Source organism: Artemia sp. Qi Xiang Cuo, chromosome 4, assembly GCF_049724085.1.
Source record: "Artemia sp. Qi Xiang Cuo chromosome 4, ASM4972408v1, whole genome shotgun sequence".
Taxonomy (NCBI): Eukaryota; Metazoa; Arthropoda; class Branchiopoda; order Anostraca; family Artemiidae; genus Artemia; species Artemia sp. Qi Xiang Cuo.
The window spans coordinates 40,679,863-40,702,965 of NC_142797.1; the positions used below are offsets into that span (position 1 = coordinate 40,679,863).

Genomic DNA, 23,103 nt, shown 5'->3' on the forward strand with positions numbered 1-23,103 from the left:
TTGCTGCGACTTTTAATAATAAATGCACTATAATTCTTTGGATTGATCGGCACGGAGCTTACAAAATCCATCACTTTATCGGAAAGAAATGTCGCATTTGCCCCTCCCAGAACGAGCCACTCCTGATCACCAGATTTATTTTCTTTCACCATTCCTTGTCATGAATTAAACCACAAGCCAAATCTGCAAATTTCGAGGTAAATCTTTGTTCTAAGAGAAAGGTACTTTCTAGCTATATATCAAGTTCGCGTAAAAACAAGTATAACTCGTCAACACCCCTTTTTTCCTTGTATAATTGTCCTTACATAATAGGTTGAGAACAGAAACATTATTTATTTATCTGAAAGGCACCAATAATAAACATAAAAATGAGAAAAAACTATAAATCTAAATGTGATTTTTTTTTTATGCAAGCCTCGATTTTCAGGCTTGACGAAAAGATAGCAAATTGAAGAACACGATATAAGCCTTGGGAACGCTTTCATTGACTGCAGATACTTTCGGTAATTATAATGATTTTATTTTCTTCTAGACACGGTGTATGGTCACTTCCCTTGTGTTTAATGAACTTGTTGAAGTAGTCTTAGTAACAGTCCTTGGATCATTGGCAACGCTAACAGGATTTTTGCCATATGGAGAATCCTTTTGCGGGATACAGGTAACTTCTGAATTGCATATTTTGCTTTACATGACTTAAAGTAAAAGTACCCGTAATTACCGTAAAAGTACTCGGATACAGAGGTACCCGTAATTACCTGTTTCTGAGACACTTACAAAAAATTTCCCATTTAAGATCAGTAAAGAATGAGAATTTTTTGCAAAACTAACCACTTGAAGCAAATATAAGTTATATTCAATTCACAAAATTGTTTTTAGGTTTTACAAAAGGGGATCTCCCACCTCCAGGTCAAAAAAAGGGTAATAGATTCTATGAAATGTCAATATTCAAGGATTGATTGGAATTATCGAGATGAAACTTGTGAAATTATTTTCTTCGGCGTGATCTTGATTTTTATAGGAATTTTAATTTTCAATTATTATCATTTTATTTAATAATTAATTTAAAAAACAATTTTGTTTTTATTTGTCATAAGATCAATAACAACGCAACAAATAAAAATGACGTCCCAAGGCTAATCAAGGTTAACAAACAAAATGGTTCGTTCTTTCTCTTTTCTTTCGTTTTACAAATTCTAAATTGTAGTTCACTGAAAATAGTATTTATTTTGAACAGTTTGCTTTTTATAGGACAATATCTAAGTTTTTTTCGAAGGAGGGGGTAGGGTTTGTTCGGATGGGGGGGGGAGGGGGTACAAAAATTCAAAACATATTATATTTTGTTTATATGCATTTTTGTTGGTGTTTTCACGAGTCATACTTAACTGGGGAGGGTGGGGGGTCAATCTCAGAAACCCTTTTGCCTTGCCTCGCTCGCTCGAAATCACTGAATATATAAATTGTTTTCAGTAAAGTGCGAATGATACTCTTGCTACAATTGGAGTAAGAGGAGGACGACTTCACAGTTCATATATCTAGTTGCAAGAGCTGCGTAGTAGAAATTAGTTAATTGTTAAGAATGAGGACGGTGCTATAGCGTGGAGCTATTTGGATCGATATTTGTGTCAAGAAGGGCATTTCTGGTGGGGAGGGACTGGAATTTGGCTTTGATAATGATCTAAAACAAGTATTTGAGGGGTTAACATGTGTGGTTTTGAATGGGACATATCGCTTGTTTCTAATCCAAAAGTGTTTCTTGAGACATGTTAATGCAGAGGCAATTAAACCGAATGGGACTGTAACCTTATTCATTGAAATGAACTTTCCGTTTTGCACCGTATTTTGCGCTTAAGTCGAGCAGGAGTATACAAATCACCAATATAAACTACAAAGCCTATTATACATTTTTGACGGTTTTAATACATATATATTGTGGCTAATCTTCTTATTTCTTCTTTTATTCTAGGCCGTTGTCTGGGGATCTCTGGGACAGCATAGAACACTAATAATCATAATGATTGCCTTTGAAAGGTATGTCGACACTATGTGCCCTAGTACAGTTGGACCCATAGCCGCACAGCGGGTAAGTAAAATCTTTATTATGCTTTAGTTTTAAGATTGGTGTTACTGTTCTTATATAATTCATTTCAATTATTGCTATTGATTCATGGACGAGAAACAGTTTGAAAATTGGAAGCCGAAAACCGTATTTTTCAATTTTGCAGATAGAATTATTCTTATTCTTCTCGATTAGCTAAGAAAGGAGGTTACTCAATTTTTTCCTAGAAGCATAATTGACCAATTTCCAGAAGTTGACATCCCGAATTTAACTCTGCTGTGTTCATTTAAAAGTCATATTGTTGCATGACAAGAAATTTCCAAAACAGAAAATGTATGTTTTTGTTTTTACTTTTTTTTTACTGTTACTAAAGACGGGTTGCTCGCACAAACTAGTTACTAGGCATCCAAGATGCAGTAATATTACAATTTCCAAAATTTTTAAACAAGTACGGAAAGGGACTCGAAAATAATTTCCAAGTATCATGAAAATAAACATCCAAATTTAAATTTCCAAGTATCGTGAAAATCAGATAATGTTTTAGAAGATTAAATCTATCGATATACCACGCTGAGTTTAACTGGGTAGCTAACCATATAAACCGTAGGTGGACACACGTTTATGGATAACGGCTTTTAGTTTTTTTTGTGATAACTTTCCTTTAATTCCGTTCATTTCAAAACACTTTTCTTTTCATACTTTCTACAGGTTTTCTTTATTTATCTCACTGACTAAACATCACAGTTTTAGGTAAACATCTCAAGCTGAGATAGAAATACACCTTTCAAAGATAAATTTGGCTTATTAAGTTTCATCAATATAAACTTAATCAGTACAGCTTTGCATGTAGAATAATCAATAGAGTGTACACGCGTAGGATATTAGTAGGTGGAAAAAGGCAACTTGTAATAATCATAGTAAAAAAATAGTATCAAAATGAAAAGTTTGTTATAGGCAAAGAAAAATATCATAATCTATGCAATAGCAAGAACTTAGTAAGGAGTGACATCTCATGATATGCTGTTTATTTTATGAACTGATTAGATGAAATAAAATATTGTGAAAAGTTGGAAAAAACTCAATCGATCCCAAATCCCGAGACGTGGTATCTTTTTTTAGTAACAGAGTCCACAAGTTTTAGCAAAATTTGTGCCAGATGCCCCCATATTGTGTCTGACCGAAATTTAAGATAGTCATTTTGAGCAAAATGGTCGAAAAGTCTAAGCAATATACATTAAGGTGTGTGCAACTCGAGGATACTAAATTGTGAGATGCCCTCTGTAAAACAATTAAGCTAATAGTCTGTAATGATTGTTTCTAATAATTTAGAAAATATCCGGTGAAGTGGCCAAGGCAGGCACTTCCCTCCCAAAAAAATCAGCAAAACCATATTTGTAGACTTACCAATTTTGTCTTCGGGACATTATCAGTAATCATTTATTGGAATCGGAGCAAAATTTTCCAAGGAGAATGAAAAGTTAATTTATTCTAACGTAAAACCGGAGTCAGTATTATAAAGTGGTTAAGTAAGGGACGGTTTGTCTGTCCTGTGTTATCATTTATTCCCGTCCACTTCTTATGGAAGAGACGGTCGTAGTAACTTCCAAGGGGGCTTATTCGAACACAAGTTGAAATTTCAAAAGTAGTTTTAAAAACTCGCAAATGATTGAATGGTAACCAGCCCATCTGTGTACTTTTTTGCTCTTGGGCAACTCATAGCCCCCCACCAGAATATTAAATCAAAATTTTAAGAAACTGATCCTGCTAGAGTTAGCTGAACGGTATAATAAATTAGCCGCCAAAACTGAGGTACCCCGTGCAGCCCCCAGGGTAAGGGCTTTAATTTATGTGAGTTACCCATTCTTCACATATAGGTCTTAGAAAAGAAATGTAGATGTATTTGTACTTGGCTGTCCAATCGCTCTAAGACTTTTTGGGATTGCTTCGATGGCCAAACGACGTGAGGTTTCTGTGTGAGAGAAAAATCACAAGCCAATTTATTTGAAACAATTTTTCAAAAAGTTTTTGTTCGATCTAAGTTGCAACTTTGCTATTTACTTCCATCAGAAAACTATTGCTTTTTAAATTAATTATTGGGCTAGACCCGGTTTAAATAGCCTCAGTAGTATCCCTTTAATACGTTCCATGACAAACATATCCCACTATTCCTCTGACACACATATCCCACTATTTCTGTGACACACATAGGGGGTATACCTGGAGCCTAAATGAAGTTATCAATCCCATCGCATCTTGCCATAGAGGTAAGAACGTTTCCTGGTAACATTGCTTGTCAAGTTTATTGTGTCTATGAAACAATCCAATGGTTGCTAGCGCCATGTACCATTGCGTAAGGTATCTCAGCTTCCGGTGAAATACATTGTTTGTCAAGTATTTGATATAAAAGAATGAGAACTAGTCCAAGTTATTATCGTTACATAAAGTGAGCTTGATGTATCAACATGTATAATAAAAGGAATTTTGATGAGGATTGATATAAACAAGAGGTTCGTAATCTACGCATTTTTAACGTATGCTTAGAGGACGGGGACTGTTTTTCATGCGATTTTGGTAATCGAAAGACATTTACAATCCCTTTAGCTACTGAATTATATGTTAATCATCTTTAGTTTAAAAAAGACTCCTCCCTACTAGCCAATCTTGAACTATTTAATTTAATCCATGAAGTATTTTTGAACCAGGACCTTCAGTGGGTGGTAAAGAACAATATAAAAACTAAAAAAGAGAATTTCCGAAATTAATGTGTTTGTATATTATATATATATTCATTAGTTTAAAAACCTCCCTGCTAGCCATTCTTGAACTATTGAATTCAATCTATGGATTATTTTTTTTACAAGGGCCTTCAGGGGGAGGTAAAGAACAATTATCAAAACTAAAAAAGGCTATTTACTGAATTGTATGTGTTTGTACATCATATATAATCATTAGTTTTAAAAAAAAACCTGCCTACTAGCCATTGATGAAATATTGAATTCAATACATAGCGACGAAGACCACACTGTCTTTCCATTCTTTACTAAAATTATAAGTTGTCTATGACATTCTCTCTTTGTATACCAATATTGATGTAGCAGTATCTGAATAACCATTTTCAGTAGCAGGAATAGATTGCGAAGTCACAGTGACCTTGATTAAACTCTGTAACAAGTGATGAATGCATCTCTAATTCCGTCATCCTTTTTACAAGCAAATTAATGGGTGTACCGATGGCCGCACCCCTTTGCGGCTTACTGGCGAATATCTATGTAGAACGTATTGAAAATTGGGCGTTAGATTCGTATTTTTTTAAACATACCTTTCGGCAACGTTACGTGGATGACGTAATTTCACTTTGAAATTGTGTGGAAAATGAACTTAGGTTTTTTTTAGATACCTTGATACATATGATAGAAATTTACAGTTTATCTTAGAAATTGAAATTGCAAATAAAATCCCATTCCTAGATGTTTTAATTATTCATAGCTTAGAGAAACTCAATTTTATTATTTACAGAAAACCAACACAAACAATATATATTTAAATTTTAAATCAGACGACCCCCCGCAAATTAAAAGAGCTGTCGTAATATCTCTCGTCAATCGTACCCTAAACATCTGTAATGATTCCTTCATCACAGCAGAACTAAATATTATCAGGGAGATACTTTTAGGAAATGGGTATCCTATTTTATTTATTAATAATACAATGCCCCGTAGACTGAAAAGACATTCCCGTATAATCAATCGTAGTATACCATGTAAGGATCTCGATAAGCCCTGAAACATAATTTACCTCTCAAACATCCAAAAAATCACTATGAATCTTAAAAAAGTCTGCACACAAAATAATCCGTATGTAGTTTTACCAATAATTTCAAAGTCATAAATTTCCTAAATTCTGGTAAAGATAAAATCCCAGTTACTCGTCAAAGAGGGGTCTATCAAATACCTTGTTACTGTGGCAAATGCCATGTAGGTAGAACCATCAGAACTTAGAAAAACGCTTACAACAGCATAAAGACGATAAAACCAAAGCTCTAAATTCTAATAATTGTACTGTTTTTTTATATTCTGCTTTAAGCAGCCAAGTATTTGAAAATCCTAGCCACGAAATAGTTTTTGAAGAATCCACACTCATTAGCAATGACATAGGCATAAAGCAGGTAGTTAGAAGCAATTAAAATCAGACTTAACATTAATAATGATTTTTCTTTAAATAGAGACTTGGGGAATATTCACTAAATGCTCTATGCACAAATTCTATAAAAAACGATCTTACAAAATGTTTTAAAAAACCAGTATACATCAAAACAGAACCAGTCAAAAAGAGACCTTTGAGGTTAGCTGCAAAAAAGCCAAGATTAACAATAAAAAGTGTTTTTAAATATTCTTCTTTCACTTGAATAAATTGCCTTGTTTCTTCTCGCTTAATTTATCAGTCCTGGTTGAACTTCGCTGAAGTAAGGATGCCGGGACTGTTTTCAACTAACATAATTTCAGTTTGTGTTGGTCGTATGCTTTTGTAAGTCTTTCTTCTTTTATACATATATGTTTTGGTGAGGACGGCCCTTTAGTACAGGCAAACTAGAGCTTGGCCCCAAAAAATTGCAACATAATTGATTTTACACTATCTTGTAGAGAAAAAAAGCTGTACAAGATATCCAAAGTTTCACATTCTAGGTCAACGCAAAACTAGTTTTTTTGTATATCTTGTCAGTTTTCTCTATTTCCTAACAAAAAATTTAAGTTCTAGTAATTGTCTGTTTTTAATGAGCTGAATTTATATTCCAATGTAAAAGACGAGACGAGTGCGAAAATGGAGTCAAATTTATTTTCAGTATAAACAGAGTTTCATAATAAACGATATTAAATTTTTACGCTTCTCGTCGTCGTGACCCCCTTTTTTATCAGACCATATTTCGCTGGCTAAATTTTCGGTTTTGAGATCTAATAATTAGTTAGCCTGAATCTGATCTTCACTGGTTCCATCACCTGATGGGTCAGCCTAAAAAAAGCAATTGCAAGTTGTATATTGAAACATAAAAATATTAGAAAAGGGAAATCATTAATAAAACTAGTTTTTTAAATCCCTAAGATAGGCCGACATTTAAAATCGCTGAGCTACATTGCAATTGACAGGAGCACCACCCAATTTTCAGAAACAGACGAAGGGCTGGTGAGACGTCAATAGTCAATGGATACAAGAAGTCATCTTTATTTTTCAACCCCATTCCTCGGCTCTAAGTATATACTCAGGATCTCCACTCTATACATAAACTTTAAAGAAAATCCGGTAACTTTAGAAATTAGCCACATAAGAGGTTAGTGGTAACTGTTCTGGGTGGACGAAAGTGATAGAAGTAGTCAAATTTTATTTAAAATTTCCAGGTGATATACTATATATACTATATACTATATACTATATAGGCTATATATACTAATAGGTAAGCACTATATCATGAGCAAAGCGTCTTATCCAGCAACCCTTACTTCTTCCTTCGAAGCTTACTTCAGGATGAAAACTGCAGCTGACAGTAGCAGATCCAGGGGGAGGGATAGGGGGGCGTGCGCCCCCTAACATAGTCGAAAGTAGTGTAATTTACTTAATTAACGCAAGTTTATGTTAAACAAACTTGCTCCTAACGCAAGTTTATCGGATCAACCGATTTTGCACCCCCCTAAAAACAATCTTGGGTCCGCCCCAAGCAGCTGATTTACAAAAATCGGCATCTGGCATTAGCTTCTTCAGACCAAGGCCTTTTTCCCCACTGTGGATGCTTGAAGTAGAGTCACAGCTTAAGATGGCGTGAGCAAAAAGAATCAGATGACATGTCTCTTCGCCCAGCTTCTCTTTCAAATAGTGAATATCCAATATTCGGGGAGCTTTCTTCGACTTTGGCTCAGGTGCAAAGAATAGTCTCTTCCTTGATAGGTCACCATGACAATAAAATAGAACCAAAATATCAGTATCATCTCCAATAACGTCAGTGTCGTAATACTGGAAATAATCAACAGCAGCTTGCAAAATTGAGACATCTGTATCACCTGGTGCCTGGACTACGACGAAGCCCTTTGAAAAGAGATAAACAGACAACGTGCAGATAAGCCTGGTCTTATTTTTTGGCAGAACAAGAATTCATCCTTTTTACCGTCAGCTGCATATCTGCTGTGAAGAAGATCTCACGGCCGATTATACGACTTCTCTTCGACTGAACCATATCCTTTATGGTAGCTCTGCCATCGTAGCCGTCGAACACAATAGTGGTAGATGGATACTTTTGGGTCACGTAAGTAGCATAATGGTCAAGGATTGCAGAGTAATAGGTGGATTATAAGTGCTAATTGGTTGACAATAATTGCTAAACGAAACATGTTAAATGAAAATAAAAAATTGCATATTGATGAATATGAAACTGGTTTTTTAGTAGACACTACATCAGATTAATTTGATTTGTTGGCTCATCTCATCATTTTGTGTCAGATTAGTTGCCTTCTGATAGTATGGTGAAAAAGAGGTCACAATGGTGCGAAGGGTAAAATTACATATTGTTGATTATGAAATTCTTCTGGTACATTTTACATCAAAATTGTTTTCATTTTTGGGATCAGATCTTCATTTGACATCGGAACGAAACTTCATATACAGAAAGCAAAACATTTACCGAGAGTTCATATTTTTAGAAAAAACTGAAAAAATTGACACGAAAAGCAAAAAAAAAACTAGTTTTGTGTCGACCTAGAATGTGCAACTTTGGATATATTGTTGAGCTTTTTTTCTCTAAAAAATGGTATACAAATCAGCTCTCTTGCAATTTGTTTGGGATTGATTTATATTTTTGGCTAGTTTGCCTATACTACTTGGATATAGGGACAAAATATTCATTAAAAAAATCTACTCTCTTACGAAAAGAATTACCTATTGTTCTTCTTGTTTTTGTCGTTTGTATTGAATTCAATCAATGGAATATTTACAACTAGGACCTTCAGGGGATGGTAAAGAATAATATAAAAACTAGAAAAGAGAATTTACTGAATTGTATGTGTTTGTATAAAATATATAATCATTAATTATAAGAAAACACCACTTCCTGCTAGCCATTCTTGAACTATTGAATTCAATCCATGGAATATTTTTGAACCTTGACCTTCAGGGGACGGCAAAGAGCAATATCAAAACTAAAAAGTGCATAAATACTGCCTTCGGGTGGTTTACAAACTTAGTCCTTGAGGAGTTTATTTATTTTTTGTTCTGAACCTTTTTTTGAACTTAGAATGTTTTTTGGGGAGTACTTAGATTTTTTTTGTTTGTGGGACTTATGTTTTTATTTTTCTTGGGAGGGGAACTTTATTTTTGAACTTAGAACTTTTTTCTTTTTCTGGAATTTAGAATTGTTTTTAAACTTAGATTTTTTTAAACTTTGAAGTTTTTATTTGGAGGGGGGCTTGAATGTTTTTCTTTTTAAACAGGGTCACTTTTTTCAGCTTTTTAAAATTCATATATTTAATCGACATTGCATATACTTATAAAAAAAAATGCAGTTGATGTTTTTGGTATATGAAATGACAGTGAAATCGTGTATGGTTCTATCAAAATCTTATCAAGCATTTCAAGAGTACATTAAGCCTCAGGAGTCCCCAATGAAATCATTGTATAGTGAAACCATTTTCACAATGCATACGCACTAGACAGTTATTCTTACATGATCTTTGGTGAATATGTTTTTTGGATTTGTTTTTCAACACGGCTGCCCCTGTGGTACTCTATGCACACAAACTGACACACAGACACAGAGACACAAAAACAGAGGACATGCACACAGACAAAAAAGGCAAATATACACACAAACAGACAGACAGACACAAACAGACACACGTGCATGCAGACGCAGAGGCATAGAGACTCATAGGTGTACAGAATCATCGGCTTACAGGCATATAAGGAGAAACACACAGACACAAAAACAAAGTAAATTATGACTCAATTTAAATATCAGGAAGATTCCTGCCAAGAAGAGGCACTTCCGACATTTTGGTTGGAATATGTATACCTTCTTACACGCACAAGAGTCTGTCTTTTCCTCTACGATAAAGTTAATTTTACAGTTATATTAAGCACAATATAGAACAAGTATACCTTATGACTACAGATATACATAGACTACCAATTGTTTTAAATGCAACTGTGAAACATATTAAAGATAATGATTTGAATCAGTATGTGAAAATAGTAAGATAACCATGAATTATGTATTATTATTATATTTTTGAAAATAAAACATTTTGAAATTCAAAAAGTTGGTGATATGATTGAACATTTTCGAACTTTGTAAAGCAGACAGACAGAGAAAAAGAAACACACACGCAACTTGGTGGTAAATTATGAGCGTTTTCGTTATTGACTGTGCATCATAATATTTAATAAAATACTTTTGGATACAGCAAACCCAGCTACTTGGTTATTTCTGAGTCTCTTAGCTGCTGACAGCAAATAAAAAATTTAATAGACTCAGGTAATTGGTAAATTCCGAGTGTATTAGTTGCTGACTGTCTATCAAAATTTTTTACACACGTAGTTGATAAATTCAGAGTGTTTTAGTTGCTGGCTGAGTACAAAAACATAATAAAAGTACTTTTGACTACAACAAACTCAGCTACTTGGTAAATTCTGAATGTTTTAATTGGTGACTGAGCATAAAATAAATAAATAAAAGCACTTTTGTATACAACAAACTCAGCTAGTAGATAAATTTCGGCTGTATTACTTGCTGACTGAGTAACAAAAAAATTAAATAGAAGCACTTTTGCAATCAACAAAATCAGCTAGGAGGTAAATTCCGAGTGTCTTTTTGCTGACTGAGCATCAAGAATTTAATAAAAGCTCTTTTGAATACAATAAACTCAGGTAGTTACTAAATTCCAAGTGTTTTAGGTGCTGGTTGAACGCCAAATAAATTAATAAAAGCCCTTTTAACTACAACAAACTCAGCTAGCCGAGACTTTTAGTTACCGACTGCGTGTTAAAAATTTAACAAAAACACTTTTGAGTGCAAAGAACTCAGCTACTTAGTAAATTCTGAGTCTTTTAATTGGTGACTGAGCATCAAATAATTAAATAAAAGCAATTTTGCATATAACAAACTCAGCTAGAAGGTGAATTCCGAGACCACTTTTGACTATAACATACTCAGCTAGCTGGTAAATTCCAAGTGTTTTAGTTACCGTCAGCCAGGTTACATTGAGTTAACTGCTTTCAAGCTAGGTTCGCTTTGGTTCACTTAGCTTGACGGGCCACGGTAAGTGAAACTAAAGGAATCCAAATTCAAAGCAGTAATTTTAAAGTCTATTGTCCAATGGTCCACTTCCAAAAATATTAACTTTACAAAATCATTTACTAATACCCAGTCAAATTTTACATAGAATTCATTTCAAATTGTCTGTCAACATCATTACCAGCGTTATATGTCTAATTCTAAAATGAACAAGTTAAAAATCCCTTCAATTTTTAAAATCAAGAAGGATTTCTCAGGATACAAACCTCGATTCAAGCTTGTTTCTAGCATGTAACTTCAAACCTTTCCTTAAAGCAATCTAATTGCAAGACAAATCCGTGATTTAAGTCTGAAATTTTTACCAATTTAACCATAAGTGCTTTTATTTAATTCTTTGATAGTCAAGAATTAAGAGACTGGGAATTTACAAAGTAGCTGAGTTTTTTTGTACTCAATAGTGCTTTTATTAATTTTGTTGATACGCAGTGGGTAACTAAAACCCTCGGAATTTTCCAGGTAGTAGAGTTTTTTGTATGCAAAAGTGCTTTTATTATATTTTTTTATTCTCAGTCACCAATTAAAAGACTCGTTATTTACTGAGTAGATGAGTTTGTTGTACTCAAAAGTGCTTTTATTAAATTTTTGATACGCTCTCGGTAACTAAAACACTCGGAATTTACCAGCTAGCTCAGTTTGTTGTAGTCAAAAGTGCTTTAGTTTGTTTCATCTTGTATTTCTGTAGTCATAAGGTATACTTGTTTAAGATTGTCCTTAATATAACTGTAAAATCTACTATATCTAAGAGAAAAAGACAGACACGTGTGTGTATAAGATGGTATACCATATTCAGACCAAAATGTCGGAGGAGCCTCTTTCTAGATGGGATTTTGCTGAAATACAGATTGATTCACGATTTACTGTGTTTCTGTGTCTGTGTTTGTTTTTTTATATGTCTGTAAGCCTATTAATCTGTAAGCCTATCATATTGTATGCCTATGTGTCTGTGTGCATGTGTGTCTGTTTGTGTCTGTTTGTGTGTATGTGTGCCTATGTTCTGTTTTTGTGTCTGTGTGTCTGTGTATCTGTGTTAATTTGTGTGCATAGAGTACCAAGGGGGCAGCCGCACTAAAAAAAATCAAAAAAACATACACAGCAAAGATTGTGTAATAATAACCGTCAAATCGGTATGCATTGTACATACACTTTCACTAGACGATGATTTCAGTCTACACTCCTGAGGTTCGATTTACTCTTGAAATGCTTGATAAGATTTTTGATACAACCATACACGATTTTACTATAATTTCACATAACAAAAAGCTTAACCGGAGTTTTTTCTCCTCCCCCCCCCCCCAAATAAATTAAGTTTAAGAAAATCCTAAGTTCCCAAAAAAGTTTCAGAAAAAGAAAAAATTTCTAAGCAAAAAAAAATTCTAAGTTCAAAAAATATGCTCCAAAAACAAAAACCTAAGTTCGAAAAAAACTCCCCCCAAAAAGTCCCTTAAAAATGAAATTTTAAGTTAAAAAACGTTTAGGATCAAAAATAAATAAGATTCACCTCAAGGGCTAAGCTCGTAAACTCTCCGAAGGCAGTTTTTACGCCCTCTTTAGCTTTGATATTGCTCTTCACCGTCCCCCAAGGTTTCAGGTTCAAAATTATTCCATGGATTGAATTCAGTAGTTCAAGACTGGCTAGTAGGGAGGGGTGTTTTTTAAAACCAATGATTAAATATGATATACAAGCACATACAATTCGGTAAATGTTTTTTTATATTGTTCCTTACCAACCCCTGAAGGTCATGGTTCAAAAATGTTCCATAGATTAAATTCAATAGTTAAATAATGGCTAGTAAGGAGGTTTTTTTAACTGAAGATGATATACATACAGTTAAGTATCTAAAGAGACTGTAAATGTCTTGTGATAATCCAAAACTGCATGAAAAACAGTCCCCATCCAATAAGTATACGACAAAAATACATATATTAGGAACCTCCTGTTTATTGCAATCCTCATCAAAATTCCTTGTATTTAACATGTTGATAAATCAGGCTCTCTTTATGTAATGATAATAAATTGGGCCAACTTTCAGTCTTTTATATCAAATAATTGGCAAACAATGTATTTCACCTGAAGCTGAGATAACTTACGCAATAACTTACGTACTGTACATGGCGCTTCGAACCAGTGGATTGTTTCATCGACACAATAAACTTGGCAAGCAATACTTCCAGGAATCGCTCTTATCTCTATGGCCTTATGTGATGGGATTGGTAACTTCATTTAGGCTCCAGGCATACCCCTATTTGTGTCAGAGGAATGGTGGGATATGTTTGTCACAGGAATTGTGGGATATGTGTCTCGCGGGACATATTTAGGGGATACTACTAGCCATGATACTGAAGGAGTACTCTGTGTCTATGCCTTACTTGGTCTTCCACAAAATAAGAAGATACAACAAGCTGTAATGATCCTTTGATGTTTTCTTAAAAAACAGCCAAATTTTTTTTTTCTTTCTTTTAGATAAGTCATTTATCATGCATATTTTCGTGGCTTTTGGCCTTTGTCATTTATTCTTTGACTTCTTTGCCATTCGTCACTGGCCGTGATGTAATTGTAAATCCCAATGGACCCAGCTATTGTGATGCCACCTATTACTTTAGTAAGTAAAATAATAGTATAGTTAAACGATTATTGTCGCTACTGCTATACTAAATCTGAATGTCATAGCTCAGAAAAGTAAGTTGTAGAAATCAAAATTTTGCAGTTTTCTTGACCTCGATAGAATTATCCAGGCCAGACATTGAAGAGGTAGTTGGGGAGAGGTACTATGAAAAGTAAATCCGTCTCCAAGCCTGTCCTCGGCTTTCGACGGTCTTTTATGCTAGAAACTTATTAAAATTTCTTTTTAACCCCTTCCTAATTGAAATATGGGAATGAAAACTATTTCTAAATAGCTTACTTTATGTGTTTTTTATTATGCGAAAAAAATTTCAGAAATGAAGCAAGACGTTGGGTAAGCAATGGTGCCTCGGTATGTTAAAAGGCACTTACAAAGCACAGCTCCAAAAAAAAGATTTATTTACTCATCCCTAGATCACGAGAAAAACTATGTGATTTTCTTGATTGAAGTGATCAAACCTTTTTTTATGCGAGTGGAACCATATTTTAAACTTGAAGCACATGCTAACAAGCTCAAAGCCATTTGATTAGACATATGAAATAGACATATTCTGACTAAAATCTTTCATCAAAAATGTGAACTGTAGAAAGATACATTTTTTTGCAATGTTAAACTTTTTCTAGCTTGAATCCATATACCATGCTGACATATAAATTAGCGATGCCCGCTTCTCATAACGTCACTCTTAATTAGAAAGACATTAAAGTGCCATATTTCCTCTATATCTTAGAAAAATGAGCAGAATGAACATATTTTATGCTCCCCATTTTCATACAACAAATCCATATTATTTATCGGAAATCTGAATTATTTGCTGGACCGAATACAAAAATTTTTACTGTCTAGGTCCTTCGCTTTTTTGACTGTTTATGTCCCCCGTCAACCCCTGCCGTGTATCCTAAAGTTTCACTACTGTTTCACTGAAATGATTTTTCGCAACAAATGTAGTTTGAAATATGCTGTTTCTCAACAAATGGTATAACTAGCGAATATATATCTTGCTAGTTGGGAATCGTAAGTGTTTCATTTAACGATGGCCAAAGCATTTGAACTTAAAAATATTATCGTTTAAATCGAATTGGAACAATCTCCTAGATGATTTTGAAATTGACATATTATACGTGGATGAAATCTCAAACCTTAGTCAAACCCTTCTTAAGATAGTCGAGATTTTAGAAATCCTTGAAGCGTTATTGCTTAAGACCTGACTATAAATTCACATTTTCAAAATCAGAAGGTGTCTCCTTTTCAATTGGACAAATAATGTCCAAATATTCGGCCATGAACACAGCAAAATAACATAGATCAAAGGCACAAATAACGTAAACTTTGATCAGCGATTATCATAAAACACTTAAATGAAACACTAAATTAATCTAATAATAGTACTTAATACTTGGAAATACGGTTATGTAAAAAAAAGAAAATACTTAACACCTGGAAAAGACACTTAAATGGAACATTACAGTTATTTTATATTGGGGTTTTTTTATTTTATTTTTTTTTTGTTAACAAAATTTCCAGATACCTCGCTATTCTACAAATAAACTGAGGCGACGTATCTACAAATAAACTGAGGCGACGCACTATTTAAGACGCCTGGAAGCTTCAACTCAGTTTTTCCAAATATCCCTTCCCTTACCGTAGAGAGCTCTGGCATCGGCTCAAGCAATGTAACAAATAATATTCTTTAACTCTGCAAAGCGGGCATGTATATCTGTCTTCATTGGACCATCTTTCTTTAGAGTATCTTTTAAATATCGCTATAATTGGCAGCCAATTAGCCCTGAGCTGCATCCACAACGTCAAATATCTAGTTGGTAAATTCAGTTTAAGGTAGAACGCCTGCCCATTAACCACCTTAACATCTTTATAAAACTTTAATGTTTCTGATTATTTTATCTCCTCACTCCATTTTTGGATCAGTTGATTCTCTAGTACTATCTTAATCTCATTCTCCCAATTTGCATTTATATCCATTGATCATCTGCCTTCATTCCAAACAAAAGAATTGTCTACAATGTCTTTTATTTTTAGTGACCATGACCTTTTCCCCCCTGCGAGAGTAAATCTTCATAAGCTGCCTTAAGCATCCTACCACTCGGTAACTGGATGACTCTCAACCAAAATTTAATCATTGAGACTAGTCAGTAATTATTTATTGTCCATATACCTGGAAAAAAAAATTTCTGACTTCAAACTGTCCCAATACTTTAACCCCCCCCCCCTCCCCTTATGTGCAAATATATAGCTCAAATTATGTATTTCCCATATATTCTGTCACTTGTGTTTGTCTTGTCTCGCGCTAAGCTGAAAAAAATCAACGAAGAAACCGATTTGTTCTCGAGTTTTACGCAGCGTAAACTTGAGTGAGTGGCGCATAATAGGCTCCACAAGTACCAAAATTCCTTCCCTCTACGGAAATTAAAAAACAAAACTCAAATAAAATTCTCAAATTTGGAAAGTCTTATTTTCCACGGGAGGGGGGTATTTACTGGGAAGGGTTTTTCCGGGAGGTTATTTTCCGCGGGGGGTATTTTCCGCTGGGGGTATTTTTCGAGAAGGGGTATTTTTCAGGGAGTATTTTCCGTGGGGGGGTATTTTACGGGGGGTTACCGGGGGGGGGGGGGGTAAACGCCAGCCATCATCATATTCGCTGTAATTCCCGTGTGTCCAATTTCCCATCATGTTTGAATACATATGTCATGTGTAGACTATTTTACGAAGTCGGTTAGAAGTAAAATTAATATCCATTAATTTGTAATTATGGCACTAATATATTTTATTCTGATCTTTATACAAGATTAAATAAAAGAACAAGTTTTTTTCAACTGAAAGTAAGGAGCAACATTAAAACTTAAAACCCTGCTCTTTACGTTAAAGTTTGACTTGTCACAATTCTTTAAGAGTGGACTCCTGAAGCATAAAAGCGGTTGAATTAGAATAAGAAGCTTTTTTAAAGTAGTACAAAATTTAGCGTAAAAAGCGGGGTATTGAGGAGGGGGCAGCCCCTTTAATATTCAGAATAGTTTCTGTTTGTTTGAAGTTTTAATGTTGCTCTTTAGTTTCAGTTAAAAAACCTCTTTTTTAATTTAATTTCTGGTCTTTTTTAAATAATGTAGAACACAAAATCGACGGTGAAATACTATTGGTAAGAATTGTAATGTTAATGGTAATGCTACAAATCACTGATATTGTGTGTAACAGAAGTTAGTGACACAGAAAAAAAACTTTAATAACTCCGAAACACCAATTAAATGATTCTTATAAGCAGGATAATATTCCAAAGTACTGAATTAATTACAAGTGAACAAAAAAAAAAAAAACAATATTCTAATCAAATTCGTTTTACTAGGCTTTAGCTATAAGATTCCTGTTGTTACTGTAAAAAAGAAGATACTCGGTCTTCACCCTCTGCGTCATGAAAAATATAAATACATTTAACATTGAAGCAGGGAGGGGGGGGCAGCTCCCTCAAATACGGCATAAGTTCTGTTCATTTTACGTTTCAATGTTGCTCCTTACTTCTAGTTGATTTTTTTTTATTTAATTTGCGACGGTTTTGTCCGGGGCAAAATCAATTAGAGTGCCCACTCCCGACTCAAATAAGAGCAAAAAGCCGAATGAAACGGATAAATTTGCAACCCTTCAGACGTGCCCCCCCCCATATGCAGAACCCAACGGCTCTGATAAATATATTTTCGCGAAAACCTCAATATAGATAGGTTTTACTCGAAAATCTCAAAAACTGTCGACTCATACTGACTGAGATTGCTGTTGGGTTGAAAGAGATTAATTAGAATATCTGCCGTATTCTGTTGAACTTCTATATAAAAATATGATTGATTATGGAGTTATTTGTACCAAGTTTACCACAGAGAGCCTCAGTAATAAACTTGGTATAAATAATTCAGCAGTCAATAATTCCAATTAGACTGTTTAACAGTCAAAACTCACGCTTTATTAAATTAAAAATTGGGACAAATGAGGACAAAATTGATATTAACTGGCTTAAATTTGAAAAGTTAAGTTACAGTTCCGCCAGTTCTTTTTGTAGCGAAATTATAATAATTTCATAATAATAACTTTATCAATAACTTCTCTTATAATCAAGAGATAGCGACGGATTACAAACAGGAAAAGAATAAAGGAAAAACAAAAATTAACAGCAAACACATTCAAACAAAAGCAACCCACATGCAGAGGCAGACTTAGGGAGGGTGCATAGAGGATACTTACCCGGGGCGCTAAATTTCAAATAAATAATATGGCATTTATAATTATTTTTTAATTTTCAAAATTTAATTCCTATCAAAATAAAATAGATGTCGCAGTTTGCTGTAAGCATAAGCAAATTGAATGCAAAATTTTCATTTTTTCTATTTTTTCCCATATAAAGTAAGAAAAGTCATATTAAAACAAATGAAACTTTTTGTTATTAAGTGCAAATTTTGTTAATATTTGGCCTGAAAATTTTGGGAGACAGGAGGAGGAGGGCAATAATCAAGATTTCACCCCGGGTGCAAGAGAGGCAAGACCTGCCACTGCCTACATGGTAACACATCTAGCTCACAAGGTGGATCTACTCCTGCTGCAGTAACTCTAATTTTATGTTAACCCAACGCAAACACATAGAGCCGATGTTTATTTTACAAGTCTTTATTTTTTAAATTTTATAAAGTTAAATTGTGGAACATGTATTTGCACCACTTAAAGAAATTTGAAAGCTTGACCTTTCAGCCAAATCTAAATTCTGCGTATATTGTCAAACTAAATGCTTCAATTCTGAAACTAATATCTTTTTCATCCTAGGATTCGTTCCCATGATAGCGGCGTGTATTCGGTATTTCCCAGCTGCACTGTTCTCATTGTACATATTTGGGACCATATTCAACATAGGAAGGAGAAAAAAGCTTGGGTCTAAGGAACTCAAAAGCGATGTCACTAAGGTAACGCCTTTTTTTTAAACTTTCTCATTATCAGGTCCCTTCTTCTGTAATCTTGTCAGATAAGTCCTGAATTATTCAGAAAAATGAAATCATTTTAAACTCTAATAGAGCTTGATATTCACAAAGTAGATATATGTTTTTACAATTTTTTGTATTACAAACACGTAATGTGTGAAAATCGAGATATAACTGGGAATAGAATTTTTATATTTCTTGATGCGGAAAAACTAGCAAATATGATTAGGGAACAAGAATTTTGGAATATTCCAAAAGAATGTAATGCTACTGAGACTTTTTTTTACAATTCTAGTTCAAGCCGACCTAGACGAGTGGTTAGCGCTGCAGGCTTGAAATCCTGAGGTCAGGGGTTTGAGTCCTGGTATCGCTTTGGCTTCGAACGGGGGTCAATGGTATGACTCTGTAAGCTCAGCCAGAGTCGACCCAGCTTTAAATGGGTAACTGGAGAGATCCGGAGAATAAACACGGGAAGCGTCGTATGATTTGTCCCGCATTGCACTCCTGGCCGAAGGCGTTGGATCAGGAGATGGGTACCTGGGCAACGCAAACCATGGTCAGCATGCGAAAGAGTTTCTTAGGAAAGAGTTTCAAATTTTTTTCGACTTAAATTAAATTTCAATATAAATTAAAAAACATGTTTATACTAATAGAATTTATAGTAATAGAATAGAAATTCTTATTCCAAGAACAGAAATCTAATAGAATAAAAAATTCAGCATTTTGTGATTTTTTTTTGTGTGAGCACATTTTGGATTCTACATGTAATTGCTTGTCACACCTCTTTTAAGTAACTTAAAATTACTCCTATGCCTTCAGAAGTGATATTTTGTGACATTTTTACCGAATAAAAAAAATCTAAAAAATCTTTTAAAGAAAAGTAAAGGAACATATTAAACTTAAGACTAGCAGAAAAAAAGTCTTGTGATAATCAAACAGTTCTAGCCATCCTAGGTAACGAACTCTAAGTAACGAGCGACTCGATTCAATAGTAATCAAAACTTTACAAAACACAATTTTGATTATATTAGATACATAAAAAAATGGCTTTTTATACTGATTCCAAATATATAAAAATTATCAAGTTTAATGTTGCCCTTCAAAATTTATGCCTGTCAGAAGCTACGAGCCTGAGAAAATTATTCCAATTTTCGAAAAAAGTGGGAAACACCCCCCGCCAAAAAAATCAAATTATCTTAAAGAAAATAGAACCATAAGATTCAGTATATTACAGAACCTGATTGTAGAGGGTTCAAGCTCCTATCTACAAAAATGTGTGTGTGTGTTTTTTCAGAAGAAATATTACGGGCATGTGTTGATTTTTTATCCGACAGGGTGATCGTAAAAACCAATGGTCCTAGAAGATCGAGAGGGGCAAGTTGAAAAAAATCTAATTTTTAAAACAGAAAGCAATATTTGGTCATGAGTATTTATTTAATATCTCGTCATGTAGCCTAATTATAAAATACAAAATTTTAGCTTACAATTTAGGTTTTCCATATGAAGTAGAAAAATAGTTTAAATTATTGACTAAACACATGTTTATTTGTTTTGGTACTGATTGATGAATCTGATTGGCGCTGATTTTGACGCTAAGTTATAGGCAATTCTTTGAACATTAGACCTACACAAATTCTAGCACATAGTTGGGTGTAAGAAAATATTGGGTATTCCAAACATTATGCATATTCACATGGTTCCAGTCCTAGTGTAATCCAGGGAGTGTAAACCGTGTCTCCAAATAACCCTGCCACATACCTGGCGTTTCAAACGCTGTTCCCAAGTTTTAATGGCAAGGCTGAAAATTTTAAGTCAAGGGTATCTAAGTTCCACCCTTATTAGAAAACACATTTTTTTAAACAACCAGATTTATTACAAAATTATTCAAAATGAACAGTTCCAGACGAACTAATCTGTGGGAATTTCGACACTTGTATATACTTGGAAATTCCTTCAATATAAAAACCACGAAACCTCCACTTCCTGGGGAAAAGAGTGAGAAAAGGCAAATCAGAGTGTAGTCTAGACTCATTTCCACCAATCTTCAGAGCAGTCCTGTATAGAAAACACACAAACATTAGATTTTTTTCGCATAACTTTTCTTCCCCTTTTTCGTAGCTTCACGGATGGTGAATTATGTCAAGGGAGAAAATTAGAGAGTCTCCCGAAATGTAGATTTTCCTTTGAGATATCTAGATGGAAAATGTTACTGGGACAGAAGAGTAGAAAAGACCTGATTTTGGTACGAGATTCCTAAAGTACTTTGTCGTTGTCTCTAGTTCTAATAAATTAGTCATTCTGTTCATGCTTAAATGGATAGTCTATTATGCTTCACGATGCTGATACTAATAGTGCATTTAATCTCTATTATGTAAAAACTAAGTTTTTTTTAAGATAAAAGTAAAGTAAAACATTAAAACTCAAAGTAAACAGAAGTTATTATGCATATGAGAGGGACTATCCTTTCTTCAAGACCCTCTCTTTACGCTAAAGTATAATATTACACTGAAAGCGTTTTTGAGTGCACTTGTGCTTGAAAAGTCCTTCTTAAAACGATGGGGAAAGAATTCAAACTTTAGCGTAAAGATCGGGAAGTTGAAGAGTGGGCAGTCCTCCTCATAAATAGAATAATTTATTTTCGCTTTAAGTTTTAATGTCACTCTTTACTTTCATTTGAAAAAGCTCGTTTTTTCCAATTGATCTTACAAAAACTTTCCAAAATATAGGTTTTTCAAAGAAAAGTATAGAGCCAGATTCAAACTTAGGAAGAGCAGAAATTAAATTCTTATTGTAATTCAAACACAAAATGACCAGAAATTATTATCAAAAAATTCCCCGCGGGGGCATATAAGGTTCTTATGGAAGAAGTGGTCGTACAAACTTTATAGAAGGCTCATTTAATAGGAAATTGAAAGTTCAAGGAACTTTGAACATTCAAACTTCCAAGATTCAAAAGTGATCGGAGGGTAACTACCCCCCCCCCCCATGCCATTTTTCCAAACTGTATCCGATCAAATTTTTGAGATAGCCATTTGGTTCAAAATAGTCCAAAGATAGTATATCAGTGTCTCAGGGGTAGACACTTGCCCCCCCCCCACCCAAGGGTCCAGGATAAGGTTGTATGCTGTGACCTGAAGGCATAATAAGGTTTTTATGAAAGGAGTGGTTGCATAAACTTTGGAGAAGGCTCATTTGATTGCAAATTGGAAATTCTAAGTCTCTTTTTAAGAGTTAAAAATGATCAACGGCCAACTAGCCTCCCCCCCCCCTCCACGCCCATTTGTCCTTAAATACATTTGATCAAAATTTTAAGATAATCAATCTGTTAAAAATAGTCCAAAGATCATATAACAATACCTCCGGGGTTGATATACCTCCCCAGAGCCCGGGGCGAGGATTATAAGTTATGCCTCGAAGGCATACAAGGTTCTCATGGAATGGGTGGTCGTTTAAGCTTTGGCGGAGGCTAATTCGATTGGAAATTGAAAATAGTAGTTCCTTTTTAAGAGTCACAAGTGATCAGAGGGCAAGTAGCCTCCAACTTTCTCTTTTCCTCAAATGTATCCGATTGAAATTTTGAGATTGTCGTTTTGTTCAAAATTGTTGAAAGACCATATATTAATGCCTCTGGGGTCGATACAGCCCCCCAGAGCCCGGAGGCAAGAAATATAAGTTCTAATCCCGTGGCGCATATAGTTTTACTGAAGGAGTGGTCGTATGAACTTTGAGGAGGCTCAGTTAATTGTAAAATGAAAGTCCTAGTTCCCTTGAGAGACAAAAGTGATCAGAGGGCAACTAGCCCCCTTTCCCTATGCCTTCTTTTCACTAAATGCATCCGATCGAAAATATAAGGTAGTTTTTGTTGTTGAAAAAAGTCCAAAGATCATATAAAGGTACCTAGCCCAGGGACAAGGCTGGTAAGTTATGCCCCGGGGGCATAATAAGGTTCTTATGGAAGAGGTGCCCGTATAAACTTTGGAAGAGGCTCATTCGATTGGCTAGAACTTTTAACTCTTGCCCCGGGCTCTCACGGGGGGGGGGGGGTGTCAAACACGGATGAAATATTATGTAATCTTCTGACTATTTTGAAAAAAAATGGTTATCTCAAAAATTTAATCGAATGCCTCTGGG

General features: G+C 34.4%; 1 protein-coding gene across 3 annotated transcripts in view; it reads left to right on the forward strand.

The window, feature by feature from the left end:
* Positions 1-23,103, forward strand: part of LOC148953108 (uncharacterized) — a 270,457-nt gene that overhangs the window by 204,510 nt on the left and 42,844 nt on the right. For all 3 annotated transcript variants that reach the window (XM_089087532.1, XM_089087531.1, XM_089087533.1), the window contains exons 3-6: positions 533-658; positions 1,964-2,080; positions 13,849-13,987; positions 18,821-18,957. In XM_089087532.1, the coding sequence (XP_088943658.1) occupies positions 533-658; positions 1,964-2,080; positions 13,849-13,987; positions 18,821-18,957 (519 nt within the window). The remainder of the gene's footprint in view (positions 1-532; positions 659-1,963; positions 2,081-13,848; positions 13,988-18,820; positions 18,958-23,103) is intronic.